The sequence below is a fragment of the Nicotiana sylvestris genome, chromosome 7 (assembly GCF_000393655.2).
Source record: "Nicotiana sylvestris chromosome 7, ASM39365v2, whole genome shotgun sequence".
In the NCBI taxonomy this organism is placed as follows: domain Eukaryota; kingdom Viridiplantae; phylum Streptophyta; class Magnoliopsida; order Solanales; family Solanaceae; genus Nicotiana; species Nicotiana sylvestris.
Window position 1 is genome coordinate 100,083,946 of NC_091063.1, and position 26,878 is coordinate 100,110,823.

Genomic DNA, 26,878 nt, shown 5'->3' on the forward strand with positions numbered 1-26,878 from the left:
ACACAGATTCTTTAATTGTGATCTAGTTTTAACTCCAGAGGTTGGATCAGTCATTATGTTCTCAATGGGATAAGAACTTTGATACTTGTGAGGTTTCATAACCAACTGATTTCTACTTGACGTTTCTCCCATGTTCTATTGCTGATGAACAAGGTCATGAATAGGTTTCTTTAGGGGATTAGTTTTAGTTCCTCTTTGTTCAGTTCCCCCTGTCAGGTTGCCCTGGATGGAAGAACCTGTTCCATCACTTGTTCCTTCTTTTGGTGCAACTTTAGCTTGAGCTAAGACTTCACTCAATTCTTTTACCAGCCCAGTAGCTTCATCTTCATGTTCCTGTCTCTCAAAAAGAATGTTAGTTTCATCAAAAATTACATGTACACTTTCTTTTACACACAATTTCTTTTATTGTACACTTTATAAGCTCTGCTATGTGAAGAATATCCCAAGAATACTCCCTCATCATTTCTGGGATCAAACTTACCTAGGGAGTCCTTTCCATTATTGTGCACAAAGCACTTGCATCCAAATGCCCAGGGGATATATTTGGTTTTTTCCTTTTAAGTAACTCATAGGGAGTCTTCTCTATAAGAGGTATAGTCATGCATCTATTAATGATGTAACATGCAGTATTTACAGCCTCTGGCCAGAAGCTATGGGGTAGTTTACTAGAAAGAAGCATAGTCCGAGCCATATCTTCAAGAGTCCTATTCTTTCTTTCAACTACTCTATTTTGTTGAGGAGTCCTAGGGGCAGAAAAATTATGATATATACCATGCTCATCACAAAATTCAGCAAACTTAGCATTTTCAAATTTAGTTCCATAATCAGACCTGATTGATGCAAGTTGATTACCTAGTTGTTTCTGAGTTTTTCTAACAAAGGCAGTAAACATGTCAAATGCTTCTTCCTTAGATGTTAAAAACAATACCCCAGGTAAACCTAGAATAATTAGCAATAAGTACCATCACATATTTCTTACCACCTTTGCTCAATGTTCTCATTGGACCACAGAAACCCATACGAACCAGTTCTATCGTCATGGTTGTGCTTGCCATTTTCTTGATTTTAAAGGATGATCTTACCTGCTTCCCCCTTGCACAAGCCTCATAAACTTTGTCTTCCTTGAACTTGATGTTAGGTAACCCGATCACCTGGTCCTTGGAGACTAATTTCTTGAGTTGATTCAGACTTGCATGACCAAGTCTCTTGTGCCACAGGAGGGGATCATTGTCCAACACACTCAAGCAAGTGAGTTCATTTTCTGAAAAACTGGACAAATCTACAATGTAAATATTGTTAACTTTTTTTCCCTGCAAAACAATCTTATTAGTGGTAAGATTAATTACAAAGCATTTGGTAGAGGTAAATGCTACAAGGTTACCTCTGTCAGACAGTTGTGATACACTGATTAGGCTATATTTCAAGTCATCTATCAAGAAGACATTCTCAATGGAATGTGAGTCTGTCTTACCTACCTTTCCAACCCCAATAATCTCACCTTTCTTCCCATTTCCAAAGGAGACATTACCTCCTTTTAAGTCCTCAAGTGAAAGGAATTTGTTTTTGCTTCCATTTATATGTTTTCTATCCATGTACCATATTTGGCTACTTCCCTTCACTTGGACCTGCAAAAAGAATCAAGGGTTAATCTTAGGAACCCAAACTAGTTTGGGTCCCTTCTATAGGAAAAAGAGTAAATTAAATTCCTTTTGGCCCACCCAGGCAGCCTATTTTTCTCTTGAACAAAAATTTTGTTCTTTTGACTGGCCTTTTATTTTGCATTACATTCATTTTTGTAATGACCAGTCTTGCCATAGTGTGTGCAAATTTTGTTTTCAGGAAGAGTGATGTACTTGCTTTTGGGGTCCCACTTAGGTGTTTGGGTCCTATAGCCAAGTCCTCTCTTGTTACTACTGTGGTGATCTTGTAGCCAGGATAGTGCATCAGATGCCTTATTCCATTTGCAAGTTATGTCTAGTTCATGCTTTACATTCCCTAGGTCTTCTTTTAAGACTCTTATTTGTTCATCTTTCTTGTACAACTCATCCTTCATTTTTCCTAGATTTTCTTCCAAGATGATATGTGTGTGATCAGCTTTCTTCTTACATGTTCCTAATTTTAGTTTTAAATTTTCATACCTAATTTCTGAGACACAGGTGTCAAATTCAAGAAGCTGGTTCTTCAACTCAGCATTTTTACGGTCACTCTCATTAGCCCTAGATTCTAGATTTTTGCACTTGGCTTTTAAGATCACACACTCCCTAGATAGTTGTTCCTTCTCATTGTTAATTACCTCATACTCATCGATGAAGTCTAGCAATAGTTCAGATAACCTTTCTTTAGACAGAAAATTAATTTTGTCTTTGAGATGAATCACACTTACCTCTTGTTCATCATCTAATTCTTCTATGTCCATAAGTGCTTGTTCATCTCCAGCTTCATCTTCTGAATCCTCATTTAATGTTTCTCCCCAAGCAGCAACCATAGCCTTTGTTGATCCTTTGTTCCTTTTGGGTTGAACTTGTTCCTTCTTCCTGTTCCCACGTTCAGCCCTTTCCTTCTTCCATTCAATTTCCCACTGGGGACAGTTTTTGATCATGTGATCAATCTTACCACATTTGTAGTAACCCTCGTTGGTCTGTTTCTTAGGAGCCCTTGATTTATTGAAGGTTGTACCTCTTGATGAACCCTTTCCTCTCATCAGGTACTTTTTAAATCCTTTGTTATCATGGCCATTGCATCATCTTCTAGATCTACACATTTAGCTATTCTGAGAGCCAGACTCCTTTCCTTCTTGGGTGCATCCATTTTCATAGTTTGCCTTATCAGTTCATAAGCAGTGAGATTTCTAATCAGTTCATCCAACTTGAGAGTAGCAATGTTCTTTGATTCCTGAATAGCAGTGATTTTGCTTTCCCATGTTACTGGTATGACCCTTGTCAAGATTTCTCAACCTTGTCTTCTTCAAGTATAATCCTCCCAAGAGATTTAAGTTTGTTTTTTAGTGTTGTGAACCTTGTGTACTTCTCATGGATAGTTTCTCCTTCCTTCATAGTAAAATTCTCATATTGAGAATATAACAGTGTTTCTTTTGATCTCTTTACTTGAGGAGTTCCTTCATAAGCCACTTGTAAAGTGTCCCATATCTCCTTAGCAATGGTACAACTTTGAATCATGTTGTACTCGTCTGGACCCAGTCCACACACAAGACATTTGTTGGCCTTGGCATTCTTTTCCCATTTCTTCAAATGTTCAGCAGTGCAGTCAGCTCTTGTCTTTGGCACATACACTCCTTCAACATTATTCTTTGTATTAGCCAGAGGACCATCAATGACTATGTCCCAGAGTTCATAGTCTTCTCCTATGATGTGATCTCTCATCCTGTTCTTCCACCAAGAATAATACTGACCATTAAAGAGTAGGGGCCTAGCAATAGATTGCCCTTCCCAGTTTCCAGGTGGTACACTCATCTTGATCTTTTCCTAAGGTGCTAACCTCTTCAAGAATAACCCGCTCTGATATCAATTAATGTTTTATACTTCAATACCACACAAGAGGGAGAGTGATTTGTGTTGTACCAATTTTCACTTAACTAGATTATAGAAGGACCTGGTTCTTCTATGTGCTCCAACTACTACTGTTTGCGGAATAATAAGTAAAGAAAATAAAGAACACAGAGATTTTTATGCGGAAAACATCTAGCTCAAAAGGTAAAAAAACCACGACCTACTACTCAGTAGGATTTTCCCAAACTTTCACTAAAATCACTGAGCCAAAAACTGCATTTACAAAAACTCTTTTGTAAACCTAGGATTAACTCTAATCCTGTTGTGGCACACAGCCTCAACTATTGCGACAACCTCAAGTTAACTCTAACTTAAACACTGTAGGTACCTAATACAATTGCTTCTATAAAATCTGAAAGGTACAATATAAAATCACCTACTACAATTGAACTAGAATAAAAGACAGACACTTGAAGCTAGTTCTTCTATTTTGTTCAAGTAGCTTCAGGATTGCACGTTTGAATCACACATAAATTGATTGCAAAATTGCCTTGCTCTTTTGCTCTCAATTTATGTTTAACTTCTGCTTATGTGCATTATCTGTAAAAGATAACAACACTGATATTTAATGGGTTAGTAATTAGAGATTGACTGGGATACAGATGCTACTATTCTATGGTAAAAGAGTTCTAGTTGATCTCATACTCTAACACTATCCTCTTCCTAAAATGTGTTCTCTTCGTGTAAGGAGTCTTTCTCTCCTTATCCAATATGAAACTTTTTCGATCAGATCAAGAGATATTACTTCTGATAAGTTAGATTTATCTCCTTCACGTGCATCTCACATGTTTAGGTTGATCATGATAGTTCTTCACAAGATGGACCTAGTCCATGTCTGAGTTCCTTTTGTCAGTCTTCAAAACTTCACATTTACTTGGGCCAACAAACATGATTACAAAGGAGTCAAAAAATATCTTGAAGACTCGATTCATAAGATCCATGAAAGTTGTTGGGGCATTTGTTAGCCCAAAAGACATTACCAGATTCAAAGTGCCCATACTAGGTCCTGAAAGTTGTTTTCGGAATATCCTGCTCCCTGATCTTCAATTGATGATACCCGGACTGTAAATTAATTTTGGATAAGTACCTAGCACCCTGTAATTGATCAGATAAATCATCTATCCTTGGTAGTGGGTACTTATTCTTTATTGTGAATTTGTTGAGCTGCCGGTAGTCAATACACATTCATAGTGGCCCATCTTTCTTCCTTACAAAGAGAATCATTAAGCCCCAAGGCGGCACACTCGTTCGGATTAAACCCTTCCCTAAAAAATCCTTCAATTGTTCCTTTAGCTCCTTCAATTCTGCCGGTGTTATTCTGTAAGGTGGAATCAAGATAGGCTGCGTGACTGGTATCACATTAATCCCAAAATCAATCTCCTTGTCTGGTGGAATCCTAGGGAGCTCATCTGGAAAGACATCCGGAAATTCATTCAAACCTGGCACAGACTCAAGTATAGGTGCCTCAGCATCGGTGTCCATGACCTGGACCAAATGATATATAAACCACTTGTTAATCATCTTTGTGTCCTTAAGTTAAGAAATTAACCTACCTTTTGTCACCACATTATCCTCGTTCCATTCAACAACTGGTTCATTTGGGAATTCAAACCTCACAGTTCTAGTTCGGCAATTGAGTTTGTCAAAACATGTATAAATCCAATCCATTCCTATTATTACATCAAAATCAACCATCCCCAATTCAATAAGATCGGCAATGGTATCCTTACCACGTACCATGACAACACAATCTCTATAAACTCGCGCGACAATAATAAACTCACCAATTGCAGTAGATACAAAGAATGACTCATGAAGATGTTTTGGTTCTATCCTGAATTCCATAGCAACATAAGGAGTAACATAGGACAAAGTGGAACCGGGATCAATAAGAGCAAACACATCATGAGATTGGACAGTAAATATACTTGTGACAACACCTGGAGAAGCCTCTGCACTTTGGCGACCACTCATAGCATAGAAATGGCTCAGTCCTCCTAAACACTATGCACCACCCCTATATGCACCATGCCCTGTGGGTGTTGGAGTGCCTCGAGTTGGAGAGGGTGTTGAAGATGTAGTAGCTGCAAAAATGGATGGTTGTGTTGTACCCCTGCCCGCACCCTGGCGGGATCAACGACTCTCTTTGAATATGACCCCTCAATCTGCACCTGTAGCATATGGGTAGGTCCGTGTAACAGATCCCCAGTGCATCTTCCCATACATGGGGCATGGGGGCATCCGTTGTTGCTGGAATCTCTTTGCGGACTGCCCCTACTGGTGGGGTCCCTTGTTTCCCTGACTGGGCCTGAAACGACTCCATTGCTGCTGACTGGGCCCTGATGGAGGCACATTGGCTGAAGACTAAGCAAAAGACTTGGATGGCACTGGTGACCCTCCCCTGAAGGCTGATCTACCACCACCAAATAAATCTCCAAGGTTGCCCGTGGACCGGGCCTTATTGCTACCCTCTCGCTCCATTCTGTTCTTCAACTTACGGTTATCTGTAGCTTGAGAAAATGCCACCATCTTGCCATAGTTCATGTCAGAATTCAAGGCAGTTGTAGCAGCCTCATTGATAACCAAGGGGCTAAGTCCCTGCACGTACCTGCGCACTCTAGCCTCCACAATGGGCAGCATGTGAATAGAATACTTGGACAGGTGTGCGAACTCCATGTGGTACTCCTACACACTCTTGTACCTTGCTTTAGGTTCTCAAACTCAGTGGTACAGGCTGCTTTGTCTTGGTAGGCAAGAAATGATCCATGAAGGCGTCAGCAAACTTACTCCACCTCGTCGGAGGGCTCCCTTCCTCATGGAGTCCTCCCAGAACTCGTACCAAGAATAGGCCACCCCTTTCAAGTGGTAGGCGGCCAACTCCACTCCCTCGGTCTCAGTATAACGCATAACTCGGAGAGTCTTGTGCATCTCATCAATGAAATCCTGAGGGTCCTCCTCGGGATTAGCACATGTGAACACTGGAGGATCTAACTGAAGGAACTTGTTTTCCCATAGAACTAGCAGAACCACCTTGCTGGCTAGAAGAAGTAGGTGCAACATTCGTTCTCTAGGCCTGGGAAGGCATTATCTGAGCCAACACTTGTATGGCTCCCCTAAGATCCCCATAAGAAACATTGGAAAAAGAAGTTGGGCTGGAGGTGGAACCGGAATATCAGTTGGAGGCACCCTCAATTGATGTAGGAACTGGTGTAGTCTGCTCAGGTGTAGTGGAATCAGGCAATGTAGTAGTCGGGGGAATATCCTCAACCCTCAGGTACTCACCCGCATCATCAAGTAAAGAATCAACTGCCACTCCTAGGGCGGCGTTGGCTCTTTGGACAGTTCTTGCTTTCTTCTTAAGTGCCATGTACTGAAAGTTAGAACAATGCAGGAATTAGAAGAGGAACAGTCTCATAATCAGCTTTATCGCACGATCCAGAATATCAAAGAAGAGCATCATTCTTAACTGTCCAAGTAGCCTCCTAATTATAGATGTGGTCGACAACACAGCGATAAGAAGGATTTTACTAGACGCTGCTCCGAGACATCCTAGGACACTTTAAAACCGTAGACTCTGATACCAAATTTGTCATGCCCCAAACTCGAGGAGCGTGACCGACGCTCAACCGAGTTAATACGGCTGAGCAAGCCTATTAGATTCTTCCTACCCCAACTCACTCATGAATAAAGAGATGACATATTTTCATTAATTAGACAATAGGGAGATCATGTATACACTACCAAATCATTTCCATTTGTTCCTCCATTTTTTTAATGTCTCAAAATACACACACTTTCATAGTTTAAAGTGGAAAAAGTGATTCAAATATAACATGAATTTTTTGACTTTCCCTAACATCGAGCCTCTAAAAGATACAAATGGGTATTATGATAGTGCCGGCAATAAGGCTCTGGCTATACCTCAAAACATGGTAATAATATGAACAAAAGATACAATACATGACCTTGGGATGAAGTAGGGCTTACCAAGTCTGCTAGGAAGAGGGTGTACTACTATCGTTGATCAACACCGCCTGCTATGGAACCACCTACATCCATTTGAAGATGCAGCTCCATCGGCAAAAGGGATGTTAGTATTGTCGAATAATATTAGTATGTATAACTAAACACTATCTCAATAATGAATAATAATAATAATAATAATACAAGGGTGAAACAATCATGAAATCTATAGAAGCCTCAAACAATACCAAAACATCAAGGTAGGAACCACATAAGTTTTCAAGAAAATTTCCATGCTTTAAGGTTGGGAGATCTTTAGCAACGATATGCCATCTTTCACAATACCACCGTACTTTTACACTGAGTTCGATCACGATGCAATCGGCTAGGTCATCTCATTTCAGACATCCACCACAATCACAATTCCAATTTCAATTTCCAGCACCGCCACCGCCATCTATGCGGCATGGCGTCCTATCACGGCTCGATCGGCTAGGCGGTCTCACCCAAGACATTACCTTTTTATCAATCATCTCACATCATACCTCTTTCACATCTTTTCAATTCATTGGCACTAGTCGCCACAATTACAATGTCATCCTTCTCACTCGGCCGTATTTCATATTTCTTACTCACCTTATTCATTTTCAAACATCATTATCATCATTGTCAACAACAAAGCCTTTCAATTCAATACATTAAGTACATGTGTGAGCAATTACGAGTCTTAGGCATATAGAAATATTCACATAATTTGGCATAATAAACTTCATTCAAACTTGACTTAGAGTCGTAACTTTTATAACACACAGTCCATACTTTCAACATATTCTCAAATGATAACATAGCATGATAAAAGCATTTAGGAACACATATTGAACATACATCTTTCACCACAAGTTTATTCGGAAAAGGCAATTTTATAATGATCAAATTGGGACTTATACCAATTACATGAACACCGTGGGAATCAATTCTAAGAAGAGGGGGTTTAGCCAACATACCTCAATTGAGCTTCCATAAACTCTAAAATATTTCGGAATTCTTAGAAACTTCAATCTATTTTAGAAATATAACAAATTGTATCAAAATTAGGAAGATGGTCATGGTTCTAGCTCATTTGAGCATTTTATCAATCACTAGGTGTGCATTAATATTTCAAGACTCTTTCTAGGGAGGATTCCATCATCCCAGAATCCATTCTTTATAATTTTTAGCTCACAATCTTCCTTCACCCTTTTTTAATACATGCATGCAAAATAAACAACTCTCATGCCCAAGAATTAACTTGCTAGTTATCCATTTTTAGTTAAATTTTGGAATTAAGGGCTATGGTGTAGAATCTTACCTTTAGGATGAATACCTAGTGAGTTTTGCTTGATAATCTGCCAATGTTTGAGCAAGAATTGGTGGTCAATAGGTTGAAGATCACTCTCCCATTCTAGACACTCTCTCACTCTCAAAATATCGGATTTTAGCTCAAAAATGGTCCATTGCCTCTATTTTATCGAAGTAGGGTCGGGTTATAAAAACCCAAAAATGAATCCCCGGAACAGGATCTGCGGTCCGCAAAATGGGCCGCATAATTGGCCCTCCAGAACTGACATTTTCTGCTACACTCTGCGACCAATCTGCGGACCGCAGACCTTATGCGACCGCAGAACCTCCCTCCAAAAAATTTCAAAGCTGGATATGCGATCAGAGTGCGGCCATGGAATGGTTTTGCGATCGCATAATAGGCCGCGAAAATGACATAAAATATGGACCAAAAGACTCTCTCACTCTGCGACTATTCTACGGCCCGCAGAGCGATTATGCGGCCACATAATGGCCCGCAGAAATGTCTAATTCTGCCAAACATTTCCTTTAACTCACTAGCATACTGTTCAAACCAAAAAGTCCATACCCAAAAATCTCTACAATCATGAACACATAGCCTACCTCAGCACCACGAAATTCCGGGTTTTAAGTGAAATTTTACAGAGCTTTACAGACATATAAATAGGAGTATCCAAATAATTACAAGACATATCCAAATATGAAGAAAAATAGGATGATACATATGAATAAGTATAACCCATATCAAATAAAACTAATGCATCCATATGACATGCCTGAACAATACCTGTAATGACGGCATCTAATGCAATTGTCTCTGTCGTGCCAGGGAAAGCATAACAACAGGCTTGGCCTCCCCTTCTATGATGCCCTCTACCCGCATGTCCTCTACCTATAGCTAGTTGTGTAGGTGGATTGGTAACTAAACGGAAACCATAGCCTGATTACACTGCTGAGTCCACCTCTACAAAGTCTGGGACAGTCTCTCGCGATGTGCCTAGACAAGGTCTACCATAATAGAATCACCAATGGGTGTAGACATATAAATAGGAGGATCCAAATAATTATGAGACATATCCAAATGTGAAGAAAAATAGGATGACACATAAGAATAAGTATAACTTGGATCAAATAAAACTAATGCATCCATATGATAGATCTGATGCAAGTGCCTGTGTCCTACCAAGGAAAGCATAACAACGAGCATGGCCTCCCCTTCTAGGACGTCCTGTACCCGTCTGTCCTCCGCATATAGCTGGTTATGCTGGTGGAGTGGTAACCATAACGGAAACCATATCCTGAGTAACCTGCTGAGGTCCACCGCTACGAAGTCTAGGACAATCTCTCACGATGTGCCTAGTATCACCACACTCAAAGCAACCCATCTGCGGCGTGGCTTATGGTAATGAGTTTGCCCCATAAAACTGGAATAACTGATGCAAGAACCCCGTGCAGAAGGTGCATTAAATGGTGGTTGCTCGATATGAGTACCCTGAGGTCCCTAACTAGCTAGTGCACTACGAGTAACCTAAAGCGTAGACTAAACCGATCGACTGACAAATCCTCTGCCATGACGGGCCAAAAACGTAGAGCATGAACCATTAAACCCTCCAAAATCTCGAGGCCTCTTAGCCTCCCTATCCCCCTTCTCTTACCCGCAAATTCTTAGGCTCCCTTTCCCCCTTCTCCTACCCGCATATACGCTCCAACCTCCTAGCAATCTCCACAACCTAATGGAATGGCGTCTTAGTCTCCAACTCTCGTGCCATCCCAAATTTGAGGCTATAATCGAGTTCCTCAATAAATTTGCCGACTCTCTCTCTCTCTCTATGATAGTAAAAACCAAAACATATGCATGACGAGACAACTCTTTAAACCTCATAGCATACTCAGACACAATCATACTCTCGTGGCACAACTGCTCGAACACGGTGTGCAACTCATCCCCGCAGGTCTGTGGAATAAACTCCCTTAAGAAGAGATCAGTGAATTGGGGCCAAGTAAGTGCTAATGCGCCAGCTGGCCAACTCGCCTCATAAGTCGGCCACCACCTATATGTCGGTCCTGTCCGCTGGAAAGTAGTAAGGTCAACCCCACTCTACTCTACCAAACCCATAGCATGCAAGTTACAATGATACTAGTCTAAGAAACCTCGTGCATCCTCAGAAGCCCCACCACTGAAATAAGGAGGATGATACTTCTGGAACCTCTCTAAGCTCTTTTACTCCTCAATCGATGCAACTGGCCCGACCTCGGGCTGAAGCACAACTACGGGCTACACCGGCATAACACCCGGAGCCTTAACAACATGAGCTCATTGCGTTGGAGTATGTATAGTGGGAGTATAGACCCTTACCAAACCTGTGAAGTAGCTGGTGAAACCGAGATCAACCCTAATTGAGCCAAAGTCCCGAATATGCTCAGAAAGTGCGCCAAGGTCTCCTTAAGTCCAGGGTATTAATAAGTACCTCGAGTTCCTGCTCCCCCACCGGAGCTACTGGTGGCTCCTCAGTCTTGGCCTTAGAACGACCCCATATTGCGGCATGTGCTTTGCATATGCCTCTGCCCCGATCTCTAGCAACACCGTCCCTGGGAAAACATCATCAGTAACTGAAACTCGTGTCCTCACCATCTGTGAGAAAATAGAATGATAAAGGCTCAAAATCCAATTTCAACACATTTGCACGATAAGGAATGAACGAAATGAAATTTCCTAATAGTTTCGTAGCCTCTCAAATATAAGTACAGACTTCTCCATACTGATCCACGAGACTCTACTAAACAAGCTTATGACTCATAGAAACTATGAACCTAGAGCTCTAATATAACCTTGTCATGACCCAAATCCCACCATAGGGGTCGTGATGGCACCTAGGTAAGCCTATCACATAACGATAGCAATCAAAATATAACAATTTCAAAATCAAATTAAAAACTGAGAAATGTCATAATATAGCCAAAAGGAGATACAACAGTCATTATCCCAAAACCCAATAATACTGAGTCATAAGCTCTACAAGGAATGCATAACAACTCTCAAGCATACATCACTGTTTGGAATACATAAATAGTAGAAAAGAAAGTAAAGAGGGTGACTCTGATGCCTGCTAACAGAACAACATGGATACCTTAAAGTCTCTAATAGCTCTAGCACCTCCTAACGATCATCTCGATCTGAAGTACCTGGATATGCACAAAGAATGTGTAGAAGCATATTATGAGTATAACACAGTCAATACCCAGTAACTATCAAGCTAACCTCGGTGATTAGTGACGAGGTTCAAGTCATGATACTCACTAGTCAAATAATATGTACAAGATATCCAAGAAACACTGACAACAAGTGCATAATAGAACAAATATCAACAACCTCGTTGAGCGTATTACATAAACTCAATGTAAAATAACTCATCTTTGCCAATAAAAATATCAAATAGGAGTAGGGCATCTGATAGCATGTCAAACTAAACCAACAACTTACAAAATGCAAGACAAAAATATTTATGAAACAAGTATATGAGCAAGATATCAACCCCATTCCAACATATAAAGAACATCAAAGGAATACCCTGAATTATCAACAATGTCACCCTTATGTCGTCACGTGCACATAAAAATGAATTTCTCCCCTTATACCGCCCCACGTACATAAGCCACCATTATCTCGCCGCATACACATCACAATGAAACGCCTCTCTCATGTTGCCACATACGTATCTCGCCATCCTTATACTCTACACAACATCAATCAAGATACACAATATGTCAACATGTGCCACAATATTACAAAATAACAAAACCCAAAGTCACATCAAAATATTGGCTCACCACTCAACAACAACATGCACAAGACATTACAATAACATAAGAGTGCGGGAAGTATTCAACAATAAAGCATATTTCATATAGTAAACAACCCCAATTTAAGGCATATTAATAGCCTAAGGTCTAATAAAAGCACATGTGCATACTCGTCACTTCATGTACACGTCATTTCACATAACACAGATATGCAAATTAGACCAAATCCTAAAGGTTATTTTCTCCACGCAAAGTTAGGCAAGATACTTACCTCAGTTAGGCCAAATCAATACTCTAAAAATGCTTTTCCTTTAAAATTCACCTCCATCCGGCTCGAAACTAGCCAAAAATGACTCAATAATATCAAACAATGCAAGAAAAATCAATTTCAATTAATAAAGTCGAGCTCTTTCCCAAATTCCCAAATATGCAACAAAAGTCAACCATAACCCCATCCGGTCAAAGCCCAAGTCGAGAGATAGATCTCGACTACCCATAACTACACAAGTTCAAATATATGATTAGTTTTCAAAACAGAGTCTAAATCGACTCTGAAATCTCACATTTTTATTTTTAGAATAGTTTTGTCAAAACCCCAAATTTTTACTCATGGATTCATCAATTAAACGTTAAATCAAAGATGAAATCGATGAAAAATAATCAAATCTAAGTTAAAAATACTTACTCAATTCAAGTGGGTGAAAAATGCCTCAAATCGAGCTCTCAATCTCAAAATGTGATAAAATGAGACTAAGTCCCGAAATCCCAACTATATGGTCAGTTGTAGAAATCGCATTTGCGACCTGTGGTTCGAAAATGTGACCTCCGCAAATATGATCAATGGATCACAAATGCAATGTCTACTAAGCCTAGGGAATGTCGCAAAAGTCACCACTAACTTTGCAAATGTGAAGTCCCACACTACCAGTCAACGTCGCAAAAGCGACAAAATGGTCGAGAAAGCGACCTGCCTAAGCCCCAAGCCTCCATCGCAATTGCGAAGCTTGTCACCGCAGCCCACCATCGCAATTACGACTTACAACTCGCAAGATGCGAGATTTGCAAATGCAACCAGGTTCTCGCATACCTGCAGCACCAGCAAACCAGCAACACTAAACAAGTCAAAAACATTCTGAAATACGTCTAAAATTCACTCGAGCCCTGGGGATACCAAAATAAACATCCACACGAGTATAGAACCATCACACAAACTCGCTCACGAGCTCAAAATACCAAAATAATGTCCGAAACAATGAATCAAACACCAAAATGCGTCGATTTCACAATGAAACTCAAGAACTTCAAAAATCACAATCAAGCATCTAATTCCTACCAAACAACTCGGAATGATATCAAACTTTACACACAAGTTTCAAATGACAAAACGGATCTATTCCAAGCCCTGAAACTAAAATATGGACTTGATAGCCACAAAGTCAACCCATGGTCAATCTTAGGGAAATTTTAAACCTTCAAATTGCAACTTTCGGTAAAAAGAGTCAATTCTTTCTAGGAACATCCGAATTCAATTGCGGATATATGCCTAATTCTAAAATCACCATACGAACGTATTGGAACCATCAAAACACCGTTCTAAGGTCGTTTTCACAAAAGTCAAACATTGGTCAACTTTTCCAACTTAAGCTTCCAAACTAGGAACCATGTATTCCAAATCAACGCAAAACCTCTCATATACCAAATCAACCATCCACGCAAGTCACATAATAATAAATACACATATGGAAAGCTTTAAAAGCAAACGGGGCTCAAATACACAAAATAGCCAGCCGGATCGTTAAAGTTTGAAGCAAAACAAGCTAAACATAATAAAGGCAAGGGAAGTTGTGTAGGAGATGAATCACTCAGACACCTATTTGTAGAAATGAATATAGTTTTTATTAAGAAGGTATACCTACAATTAACAGGTGAGTTCCAAAAGATGTCATGTAAAAGGTTTACTTGTAATAACCAGGGGGTACCTTGGTGGACCTTTATTTTGCTAATGGCAGCTCATGAGAAATTAATTATACGCTAAAATTAATTTGGCTAAATGGGATTTAGTTGTTGATCGGGCATGTTCTTTGTGCAGCTACAAGGATGAAAAGATAAATCACTTATTCTTCAGGTGCCTTTTCTCCCCAAGCGTCCGGTCTTAAGCTTCTTCAATGGCAAAATATATACTGTAAGACACGTTATAATTGGCAGGAGGAACTGAGATGGACAGCCTCTAAAGTAAAGGGAAAGAGTGCACGAGTCTGCATATATAGAATGTTGCTGATAGAATGTGTTAACCATTTGTGGAAAGAAAGAAATTGGAGATCCTTTCAGCAGAAACAGAGGAATCCCACATATGCTTATAAGATGGATGACTGATTTTACCCAAGAAGTTTGTTGTAGAGGAACTAGTCATTCAGCGATAATCAAGAAATTGAATTGCATGAACTTTTATCATTAGGCTAGTGACTGAGGAGTGGTGAAGCCAAAAATTTTGCTAAGTATATTTAAATTGCAAAGAAGAATTATTTTTAAAATGAATGAATGGATGCACCAAAAAATATAAATCAAACTCGGTAATATTTAACTAAATCCTAAAAACAGTGGTAATAGAACTAACAATTGTATAAGTTAAAACTAACCTAAAGAAGTCAAAAGATTTTCGGATTGGTCGTCTTTTTTTCTCTCAGGTTGATTTTGAAAGCTGAACTTGTTTTTGGTACTTTAGAACAAAAATCCACTGAAACTTTAAACTAATGTATAGGTATTTTAATTAGAAAAATAATCACACAATACAAAATGAGAATCCAAACCAAAAATTTAAATTAAAAAAACAGTTCTAGTGAATCAAGTCTGAACCAAGTAACTAGTAAAGGAAAAGAAGGTATTTGGACTTATTTAATTGTGAGTACTAATTTCTAGTTATATTAACTTGCAGCACGGTGTTAGTAATAAAGTGAAAGAAAGAAAAAGAAAGAAAAAAGTGAAGTTAAACTGTTGCCCTAAATTGCGCATGCAAGTATACGCGGTCAATCAAGTAATAAAGAGTGAGTAGAGTATCGTTTCCACGGGAACTTATGAACAATTATCAACTAAATCAAGCAAATTCTAATTTATCGAGTTAAGAACAATTTCAAGGTGATTTTTGTTTGATTAATTCTACAAACTAAAGTTATAATTAAAAGAAGAACTAATTATCTAGCACACTTAGCACGAAAGGTTGGATTCAGTGAGAATAATATTCCGGGGTCATGGTTATGTAACAACCCTATCGAAATCTTCAATTAACTTGACTTATTAATTTATCTGGGTTATTAACGCGCAAGGACAATAATACTCATAGAAATTTGACAACTTCTACTTGCATATTCAATTTATTCTAAACCCTATATTCCTATGAGATTAGAGATAAAAAGAACGCATTAATAATCTCTTGCACAATTGGCTAAGCACGGCAAATAGGTATATTTCTATCTGTATTCGCAAATCAACCCTAATGACTAGGTTCAAGATCGCACTTTGTTCAATCCTATTGCAATCAAGAAGTACCTCTTTCAAGTTCAAATCAAGATTCATATATAGTATTTCACTGTTAGCTAGGCAGTAAAATAATTAGATTCAAGATATCAATAAACAACCCAATCTAATAAATTAAATCGTCATATCAATATCTGAATATCAACATTCATGTAAAACCACAATCCTAGAATAAAGGAGTTTAGCCACGCATAGTCATGGTAGCAACCTCAATTAATTCCCAAGAATACATAAATATCAATAATAGAAGGGAAAAAGAAGAACTCAAGATGAATTCCACGGTTTCCGAACTCTGTTATGGTTTTTCTCTGCTTCCAAGTGTGTTCTTGCCTCCCAAAGGTCTTCTCTCCATTCAAAAAGTAGCTAACTATCATATTTATATGGTTTAGGGTTCAGTTGGGGCGAATTTGGCTTCTCCTAATTCGGATTGGAGAAGCTGATTTTTTTTGCTTCGGTCCTGGTCTGGCGAAGCGAACCTCGCTTCATTGTCCCATATTTTTGCCTTCAGCTTTTCTTTCGCCAGTTTTGCTCTTATTTGGTCCTTTTCCGCACAAGTTTGTTCCTACACATAAGAAACACGTAATGAGCATATTTTTACTTCAAAAATAATGTGAATTCTCGTAACTCACAAAAGAATTAATGCACACAAACACTCAAAACATGCACTTTTCACCCTTTATCATAAACCTGCCATGAAAAGTAAAGTTAGCGAATGTGGGAGGCCGCTTGGGCTATGAAAAACATAGTTAGAAATTGTGGAGAGCGTGTATCGATCTTATGACTACAAACTTCAAAGTCACTTTGACCAGCCTTCACTGCTGGGCTACTTATCTTGAATTTGATTATGGTTAAAATGAATTAGCAGATTATAGTAGTAAGTTTTATCTTTTATTAATTACTAATACATTTATCTCCCTTTTGTTTTCTATTTCTCCTCCACATAATTTTATTGTATTTACCATTTCATTTTCCAATTTTAACATGATTTGCCTGAATAATCTATAAAATAAAATGCAAATAAAAATGCATATCAACTGTAAACACATACGATTTTTCACGATTTCATTTGCAACTCAAAAAGCTCAAAGAATTAACGGTAAAAAAAATACTTATGAATTTCATCAAATAAGTTTAAGACCTCTTAAAATTTAGCTTTAGGCCTATGAGCTTGTTAAGCCGCCCGACTTGGCTATGCATAGCTCGCCCTGAGTGCTTTAGTTGCTGAGGAAGGTTTTTTTGTTGTTTGCTGCTGATATTTGGTGTTTAGGGATATCAATAGAACGGTGGGGGTAGGGGCAATGCATGTTTATACATATACGGGATAATGCAGGTGTAAACATATACGAGTGCGGGGCGAGGAGGGGCGGGTCAACATATATAAAAATTGTTGCGGAATATCGTGAGTTAACTAGCACACAATCACACACAAAGCAAATAGAGAAGAAAAATCAACACAAGGATTTAACAAGGTTCAGCTAAGCCTAATCCTCGGGGCAAAAGCAGAGAGAGTTTTCCACTATAATTGAAAAGAAAAGCACAATACAATCCAACTATGACCCCTATATATAAATACCAAAAGGTCCCAAACATATATGAGAAAGGTTTTCCAATTTGACAAGGACTATAGGTTGTCCTTTCCAAATCTATTAGGACAATGAGTTTTCCTAAACCTATAGGGACTATGGGTTTCCTAAAAATACAAGAAAATAATTCAAGCCACAAATAACAAATCTTCCCTTTGGCTTGAATTCTCTTCATCAACAGGAACAACGTCTCTCTACCTTGCCCTTAGCCCTCGCAAGGGCTCTATTGAGTACTGCACACACCAATCAAGTCTGGGCAATGCCTAAACTTGTTGGCCGGGACTGCCTTGGTTATCATATCGGCTGGATTATCATGCGTAGACACTTTCTCCACTTTAACAACCCCCTTTGATATAATGTCTCGAATAAAGTGATGTCTGACTTCAATATGCTTCGTCCACTCATGAAACATCTGATTCTTAGTAAGATGAATGGTACTCTGACTGTCACAAAATACTTGTGTCTTCTTTTGAGCTAGTCCAAGATCACTTACCAAGACTTGTAGCCAAATAGGCTCTTTAACTGCTTCCGTAATTACTATATACTTAGCTTCTGCTGTAGACAAAGCAACGACAGACTGCAAAGTCTCTTTCCAACTGATGACGCTACCAGAAAGAGTAAAAACATAGCCTGTCAGAGATCTTCTCTTATCCAAGTCCCCTGCATAATCTGAATCGACATAGCCAACTAAGGATTCATTTAACTTGTCTTTATAAAAAGTCAAGCCTACATCTGTAGTACCCTTCAGGTATCTCAAGATCCACTTCACCGCCTGCCTACCAGGACACGCCATGTATCTACTCACAACACTAATAGCATGTAAAATGTCAGGGTGAGTGCAAATCATAGCATACATAATGCAACCTACATCACTCGAATATGGAACACTAGACATTTGTTCCATCTCCTCATCTGATTTTTGTGACATGTCTGCAAACAACTTGAAATGAGAAGCAAAAGGAATAGACACAGATTTAGCACCTATCATATTAAATATCTTGAGTGTCGCGCCTCCTTTTATCCTCTTCGTATCGAAAAATCGGGTTTATGACATTGGGTATAAGACAACTCATTCCTTTTGGGAACTAGGGTTTGCATTTGTAGAGTCGCCACCTAATAATTTAAGGTGCATTAGGAAACCTATAAGGTTCACTTCTAAGTTTGTTTGATAACCAGAGGTAGGGTAAGGGCTTGAAATTATCCCAAGTGGAAGGTGTTAGGCACCCCTCGGGATCCACTAGTGTGGTTCCCGGCCAGACAGTTTTTTGTAAATTTGTGCAATTTAGCAAATAGACAAGTATAGGCTCAAATAGTAGGGGATTTAAGTTTAAACACATAAGAGTTTGAAAAAAAAAGCAATTATTAAAAGGCGGATTTTGAAAAAGAAGTTACAATTCTACAAATACTTGAGAATATAAAAGGAGGGGGGTCCTAGGTTTATTTATAATATGGATCACATCAATGCGATACCTGGTATGACACTCCTCAGAAGAGGGGATACACGTGGTATTAGCGCACCGGCCATCATATCCATATCTACCCTTCCCACCCCGTTGAGGTGTTGAAGCGCGGATTGGTCTCAACCACTATTGCATGCTATTACATGTCCCACTCCTATCAGTCCCGGAGGAACTTAGGATTACTACTCCTAAAGGGGAGGGATATTAGGCTAAAAGGTGAAAAAGCTAAGGCGACATGCAAAAAAACACATAGGACTGCATATTAGGGGAAACATGTAAACAACTAAAAGACTCATGTATACCTCCTCAAACAAAGCACATAAATAGCATGACTTAAACACAGTTAGGGTCTGAATTTAAAGTACTAAGGCAAGGAGAATTTTAATTGTTGAGGCAGACCAATTTATTACATAACTCAGATAAAAAGACTGAATCAGGCCAGCCTGCTGGTTGTAGCAGTTACTGATTAACAAAAGCAGGTTCAGTTTTTATTGTCGTTATCACCTAAGACTTGCCTAAGTGTTTGGATGAGATCCTATAAAGATGATATCTATTACTGATTCAGGACGTGAAAAATCAGTAACAACTCTAAAACAAATGACTTGAGATCCTATAGACATGCTTTCTAAACTGCGTTAAATAAAGGAGTAAGTCTGTTTAAAACTAATTCAGAACAATACGAGTTAGGCTGATTTTAAACTAGACTGATTTTAGATTCTATAGATATTGATATCTATTATTGCTATTTTTAATTCTTATAGGCATGATATCTAATAGAATGATACTAATTTTAACCTATTGGACATGATGCCGGATTATAACCAATTAGATCCTAAGAGCATAGTATCTAAGTGTGGTAATAAACATGCAGAATTTAAAACGAATCCTATAGGCATATTATCTAAATGCAGAATTAGACATGCTGAATATAAACAAGCCCTATAGACAGGTTTTCTAAATGCAAAGTTAAGCATGCAGAATTTAAAATAACAGATCTTATTGGCATATTCTCTAAATGCTGAATTAAACATGTAGAAAATAAGTCCTATAGGCATGATCTCTACCCTTCTATTAGTTAAGCATGCATAATTACCCAACCCTTTTCACTAGCTAACCCCAATATTTATTACAACTTATTATAGTCCAAATGATAAATTACATCAGAAAAGTGAAAAAGAAGAAGTTACATCTAGAGGAAACCTGATTCTTGACTTCCGCTCTGAGTTATGGAATAAACTACCTCAAATGCCATTTGTTTCAAAGCCTTTCTCGGGCTTGAGTGTGTCAAAGTTCCCTAAGGGTCTCAAGGGGGCCCCGGGCAGTGCCTACACCCAAGTTTGCATAACCCGATAGAGATGAGTGCAGTGTGAAAGGGCCAGCCCTTATGTGTCCAAGTTCAGAGGGAGCTCATGGGTCCCAAGGCAAGGCTCACACAAGAGGGGCAGAACCTAAGTCTAAGAGTATAGTGGAAATGCAGGAGCAGAGATTTTGTTTAAAACTGGGTTGAGAATAGTAAGGTGTAAGGGTAATTTGAAAACAGTAATAGTAAAGTTAACACTACACAGAATCAACATTTTTATACAAAGGGGTGAGGGGTTTGGGAATACATTGCAGGGAGCATATGACCCTAAGAGTGGTCAAGTTTGGACATGCACAACAACAGTTGGTACTGGCATGCCTATAAACCAGCCAGAGAACATAACGGGCATATAAAGCATATGACCCCGGGGAGGATTAGGTTTGGGTCATACCTAGTAATATCTAATGCTGACATGCCCTCAAACCAACCAAAGAATACAAACACATAGGGGATATGGGGGTTTGGGATTCATAAGTCATAATAAGTGACTGGCAGAGTTCATACATAAGAAAAATACATTAATTCAGAAGAGGAAGGGGCAGGTTACAATATGCTTGGTAATGTAACTGGATTAAACACAAGCAGGAAACATGCAAGAGTGAAGGAAATAGTAAAGAAATATGTTGTTGTTGATGCTGGAAGATTAATTAGAACATACCAGTAAAGAGGCAAATGCAGAAAGAAAAATAGCAAATTTCCACAGCCTAGCCTTGGCTTTCAGCAAGCTAGACAAGGCAGCAACACAAGTAGTAACAGAGAAAAGAGAGAGAGCTTTGAGTGAAGTGTGTGTTCTGAACTCAAGTGGTTCGTGTATGTTCGAAAGAAGAGAAACTGCAGGGTATTTATAGCTTCTCAAAACGAGTGAGAAGTAAGGTAACAAATAAAGTTTTAATACAAATACAGAAACAATCAATAGTCAGAATCAATTACACAAGTAGTTCCTTTTAATTAAGGAGTCACTGTTTAACAGGTAATGACAGATTCAAAATAAGGAAAGAAAATCAATTTAGAGACAAACTAATTATTTCCATAAAAGGAGTAGTAAAAGTATTGAGTAAGTAATCAAGTCTAAATATAGAAATATGCTTATTTTGGGGAAAAATTCAGTAAGGCAAAATAAGGAAAGGAATCAATTAACTTTAACAGGCGAGTGAAATTAAAGTTCATAAAAGAAAGTTTTTGTAATCAGTCACACGATTGAGATCAATCAAAGAAGAAACATGACTCTGCACTTCAATATATAAATAAAGTGAACAGGGTCATCAAACATGCAAGGCCAAGCACATTGGCAAAAGATATAATCACAAGCATGCAGTGGTGGCAGAAATAAGCTAGGGTTCAGTAGTAATGCAAATATTTGAAGCGTAGTAATCAAGTAGGTCAAGTCACATTGAATCAATAGTGAAGAAAACAGAGTATCAGAAACATGCAAAGGTCTCACAATAGCAGGTGAGGAAAAGTTTCAAAAAGTTAGGGTTTCAGCCATAGTCGAGTTGAAAGATAGTGAAAATCAGGTAAGTCACATAAAGAAAAGAGAGTCTGAAACAAGAACTTTCAATATCAAACAAACAATTTCAGACCTAAAGACCTAGGATTTTCTACAACAATCGAGTTCAAAAGATGGTAAACAGATAAGTCAAGCAAGGATTTTAAACAAACAAGCACACATCTAACAAACATCTTCAGAACTCGATTAAGACCCTAAAGAAATTAGGGTTTTAACATGCTGACTCAAGTAGAAGGAAAGCATAACAAACAGTTCAAACATAGTAAAGTCATAAAATAACATCCAGAATCAGAGAAAAGGTTTTTGAAATAACTTAAAGGAAAACCCTAACCAGAACAACGAAGAGTTGTTTTGAAAACAACGTTGAAGAACTTTCAAGAAAAAATGATTAAAAGTTCATGGTAAGCACAGATCTAAGGTTGATCTGAAAGAAATCAAAAGATCTTAGAGATTAGGGTTTCAGAAAGCCCAAAAGAAACAAGAAAGATCTCAAAAGTTAACGATCTAACCAGAAAAGGTCAAGGACCTGCCTTGAAAGGCCATGAATGGCCAGAAAAGGTCAAGGATGGTCGGAGAAAGGCCATGAACACTAGTCGAGCAAGGACTAGACCAAACTCCTTTGAAGTCTGGTTGTGAAACCATAAAACCAAACACATAGAAGCCATGGAAGGCTGGTACATGTCTCAAATGACCACGGAAGGCCATGGATTAGGTAGGTATTAGGGCGAATTAGGGTGTAGTTTTACGGCGGCGGCTAGGGTTTGTAGGAGTTTCAGAGAGAGTTGAGTGAGAAGAGGGATTCAAGGGCAGCGGTAGGTAAGAAATGAGATAGGTTTAGGGGTCATTTGGGGTTAAAAAGGAAAGGGGGAACGGGAGTCGTTGATCTAAATGATCAACGACTAGGATTAAAGAGGTTAGGTGGGGAGTCCGGGTTGGGTTATTTAAATTGGGTTAGGGGGTCGGGTTCGAGTTGCAATTGGGTTGGGAAATTGGGTCTAATTTGAGCTCAATTTCAGGCTGTAATTGAAATGAAATTGGGCTATCATTTAAATAGCCATTTTTCCCTATTTAAAATTAAAAAAAACAGTAAATTGATTTTTGGAAATAAATTAAAAGTACTAAAATGATTGATGATATATAATTATCAGTTTAAAAATACGGGACTTCATTTTCATGAATATAAACACAATTAAATCCTAAAAGAGGCTAATATTGCAATTATGCAATTTAGCCTTTAAAAAAACTAAATATATTTGTAAAAATATGTAAAAATTTATATTAGATATATTTTAGCATAAATGTGAAAGTCCAATAAACAAATTACAAAAAATAATAATTTTGAAAATACTTATTGGGGTTTTATGGATAATATAGGGAAATAAATTAATTAAAAAACCCTTAAACATTAAGGAAAAAATAATAAAACATTTGGACATGCTTATATATGCGTACATATGCTATTTTGAAGGTATTTGCATATTGAAAAATATATAGTGAAAAATTGGGTATCAACAGCTACCCCTCTTTACCCGGGAAGGATGAAAGAATTGTCGAGTAAAGATATGATGACCAATTTTGACAGAACGAAATGGTTCGAAGAGGTTAGGTCATGCCCTAGCCTATCAGCTGCCTACATATCCCTGGTTTTATAGGAATCAGGCTATATGTAGTTCAGGATCCGTCGATAGAGTATGCCGATGAAAACTCTTCAAGAACGGATGCAATAACCAAGATGGGGTGAGTGGGCAGCTTGCGAGAATGTTTAAGGTTTGATATGGCTGCGGGAACTGGAGTGGGCTTGCTCCTGCCGGGATGGTCGTCTCTTGTCGGTGTACCTACAATTAGAAACAATACATGCGTATACTGTACATGAATTTAAATATGATGCAAGTTCCCGTCGGACTATTAATGTTATCTTTGGACGGTTAGGATGACGTCCTTTAGACCATGATGTCCTGGGCCATAAAGCATAAGGATTCGCAGGCCATGAAATGATGCTCTCGGGGTATGAGGATGGTGCCTCTGAACCATGATGCCTTTGAATAATGATATGCAAAAGATTAAAAAGGGATCCTCGGGCAATGACATGGTGTTCTCGAGCTATGAAAATGGTGCCTCCGAAAGATGATGCCTTTGGATAATTTGGCGATCTTTCAGCCTATGAGATGCAGTACGCGGCAATCTTTCAGCAATGCGGATGCAGTATGTAGCGATCTTTCAGCCATGTGGATGTAGTATGAGGCGATCTTTCAGCCGTGCAGAGGCAATCTTTCAGCCGTGCAGATGCATTATGTGGCGATCTTTCAGCCATGCGAATGCAGTATGAGGTGATCTTTCAGCCATGCAATGCAGTATAAGGTGATCTTTCAGCCACTCGGAAGGCAGAGTGGTAGCCTTATGCAATGCAGAAATGCAGATGGAGACAACGTTTAGTCTCGAAAAGAAGAATGGTAGCCTTATACAATGCAAAAAATGCAGATGGAGGTAGAGCTTAACCTCGGAAGGCAAAATGGTAGCCTTATGCAATGCAAAAACGCAGGTGGAGACAGCGTTTAGTCTCGAAAGGCAGAATGGTAGCCTTATGCAATGCGAAATGCAGATAGAGATAACGTTTAGTCTCGGAAGGCAAAATGATAGCCTTATGCGAGAAATAAAATGGAAGATGGTAGTAGAGCTTTCTTAGCTGATAGCAGATTGCGGCATTGTGATTGCCGGGGACATTGTGACATACGGAATATCACTGGTGTGTGCGGATAGAAAATATTGGTAAGTGGAAACAATTTCGAGAGTTGTATTCCTGAATAATGTTTTTCCCACGGGTGTATAATATGTTTGATGATTTCGCAATCCAAGCGTCTGCATCTAAAGAAAAATCGTGAGTTTTGTAAAGGGGAGGTTAGTTCGTATCCCTGTTGGCTTTGCTTGACCTACTCGGCTCTGATCTGGTGATACTGTATGTATTATTGGGGTAGCATTTCTTAACAAAGCAATTTCAGTAATATGCATGATTTTGTAAAAATATGATATAATAATTTTTAGATGAACCGACGACTGTGACGTGGTTCGGGACATTGTAACCTCTCTTGCTACAGAATTTTGAGGGTCCCCCTCAAAATTCTGCCCCAATTTAATGGGTTGATGCTTCTAGCTATTGCTTGCGATGATCGGCTGAAATTACTTCGGAAATTTGAGGGTTCTCCTCAAAATTCTGCCCTGGTTTCTAATTACTGGGGGAAATGAAATTTTTATTGAATTGTGACCGAACCCATAGGGCTGCCTACGTATCCCTTCTTAAATGGGAATTAGGTCAGGCGTAGTTCAAATTACATCATATAAGGGAAGCATAAAGATTACACATAGTAGCGCTTGACTGCATCTGAATTGATTGGTTTTGGCCAGACTTCTCCGTCCATTTCTTCAAGTATGAGGACTCCTACTGTCAGAACCCAGTGGACCATGTATGGACCCTGCCAGTTGGGACAGAATTTCCCCTTGGCTTTATCCAACTGCCCTAGTGTGATCTGTCTCAGCTTGACTCTTTTGTTGAAGGCTCTGTACATTCTGTTCTGATAGAGTTGACTATGGAAGACTACATTCATTCTCTTTCCGTCTATAAGGGCTAGTTGCACATAATGACTTTTTACCCATTCTGCGTTATCGAGCTCAGCTTCTTGTATGATCCTTAGGGAAGGAATTTCTAACTTGGCGGGAATGATTGCCGCTGTACCATAAACCAGCATATAGGGGGTTTCCCCAGTTGATGTGCGGACTGTGGTTCAATACCCTAATAGAGCAAATGATAACTTCTCGTGCCACTATTTATGCTTCTCTATCATTTTCCTCAATATCTTCTTGATATTCTTGTTGGCGCCCTCTACGGCTACATTCATCTGCGGCCTATAGGCTGTGGAATTCTTTTGTTTGATCTTGAAGGTCTCACACATAATTTTCATCAAGTCACTGTTGAGGTTAGAGCCATTATCAGTGATGATCGACTCTGGAACCCCGAATTGACAAACAATGCGGTCACGGACAAAGTCTGCCATGACTTTCTTAGTTACTGTTATGTAAGATGCTGCTTCGACCCATTTGGTGAAATAGTCGATTTCTACTAGGATAAACCTATGCCCGTTGGAAGTAGCAGGCTCGATTGGTCCAATAACATCCATTCCCTAGGTGGCAAACGGCCATGGCGAGCTTGTTGCATTAAGCTCATTCGGAGGTACCTTTATCATATCTGCATGTATCTGACAATGGTGGCATTTCCGGACATACTAGATGCAGTCCGTTTCCATAGTCATCCAAAAGTAACCAGCTCGGAGTATCTTCTTTGCTAAGAAAAAACCATTCATATACGGACCGCAGGTCCCAACATGAATTTCTTCTAGTAGCCTGGATGCTTCCTTTGCATCGACACACCTTAATAACCCCAAGTCAGGATTCCTCCTATACATGATTCCTCTGCTGTGAAAGAAGTTGTTGGACAGTCTCCGAAGTATGTGTTTCTAAGTAGGGTTTGTAAGTTCTAGGTACTCTCATTTTGCCAAATATTCCTTGATATCATGAAACCAAGGCTTTCCATCTGTTTCTTCTTCAACGTGGGCATAATTAGCTGGCTGATCATGGATCTTTACTGGAGTGGGGTCAATGAAATTCTTGTCTGGATGTTGTATCATAGACGACAGGGTTGCCAATGCATCAGCGAACTCATTCTGGACTTTGGGAACATGTTGGAACTCCGTCCTCGTGAACCTCTTTCTTAATTGCTA

General features: G+C 39.0%; 3 protein-coding genes across 3 annotated transcripts; all 3 read right to left on the reverse strand.

Annotated features, from left to right (window-relative positions):
- Positions 1-4,751: 4,751 nt before the first annotated feature.
- Positions 4,752-5,540, reverse strand: LOC138873506 (uncharacterized). Its single transcript, XM_070151976.1, has 2 exons — positions 5,130-5,540; positions 4,752-5,051 (listed from the first exon to the last, which is right to left on the reverse strand). The coding sequence occupies exons 1-2, from the start codon at positions 5,538-5,540 to the stop codon at positions 4,752-4,754; spliced, it is 711 nt and encodes a 236-aa protein (XP_070008077.1).
- Positions 5,541-6,738: 1,198 nt separating this feature from the next.
- On the reverse strand, positions 6,739-18,770 carry LOC138873507 (secreted RxLR effector protein 161-like). The gene is made up of 2 exons (XM_070151977.1): positions 18,276-18,770; positions 6,739-6,936 (listed from the first exon to the last, which is right to left on the reverse strand). Exons 1-2 carry the CDS (start codon positions 18,768-18,770, stop codon positions 6,739-6,741), a joined length of 693 nt encoding a protein of 230 aa, XP_070008078.1.
- Positions 18,771-25,459: 6,689 nt separating this feature from the next.
- Positions 25,460-25,849, reverse strand: LOC138873508 (uncharacterized). Its single transcript, XM_070151978.1, has one exon. It carries the CDS (start codon positions 25,847-25,849, stop codon positions 25,460-25,462), a length of 390 nt encoding a protein of 129 aa, XP_070008079.1.
- Positions 25,850-26,878: the final 1,029 nt, after the last annotated feature.

Excerpts from the sequence above, each read along its gene's own strand:
- LOC138873508 (XM_070151978.1), bottom strand. The coding sequence starts at position 25,849 with ATGCTGGTTTATGGTACAGCGGCAATCATTCCCGCCAAGTTAGAAATT.
- LOC138873506 (XM_070151976.1), bottom strand. The coding sequence starts at position 5,540 with ATGAGTGGTCGCCAAAGTGCAGAGGCTTCTCCAGGTGTTGTCACAAGT. Across the intron at positions 5,052-5,129 it reads AATGGAACGAGGATAATGTG|GTCATGGACACCGATGCTGA; the intron begins GTGACAAAAGGT and ends CATTTGGTCCAG.
- LOC138873507 (XM_070151977.1), bottom strand. The coding sequence starts at position 18,770 with ATGATAGGTGCTAAATCTGTGTCTATTCCTTTTGCTTCTCATTTCAAG. Across the intron at positions 6,937-18,275 it reads CTATTTGGCTACAAGTCTTG|TACATGGCACTTAAGAAGAA; the intron begins GTAAGTGATCTT and ends TCTAACTTTCAG.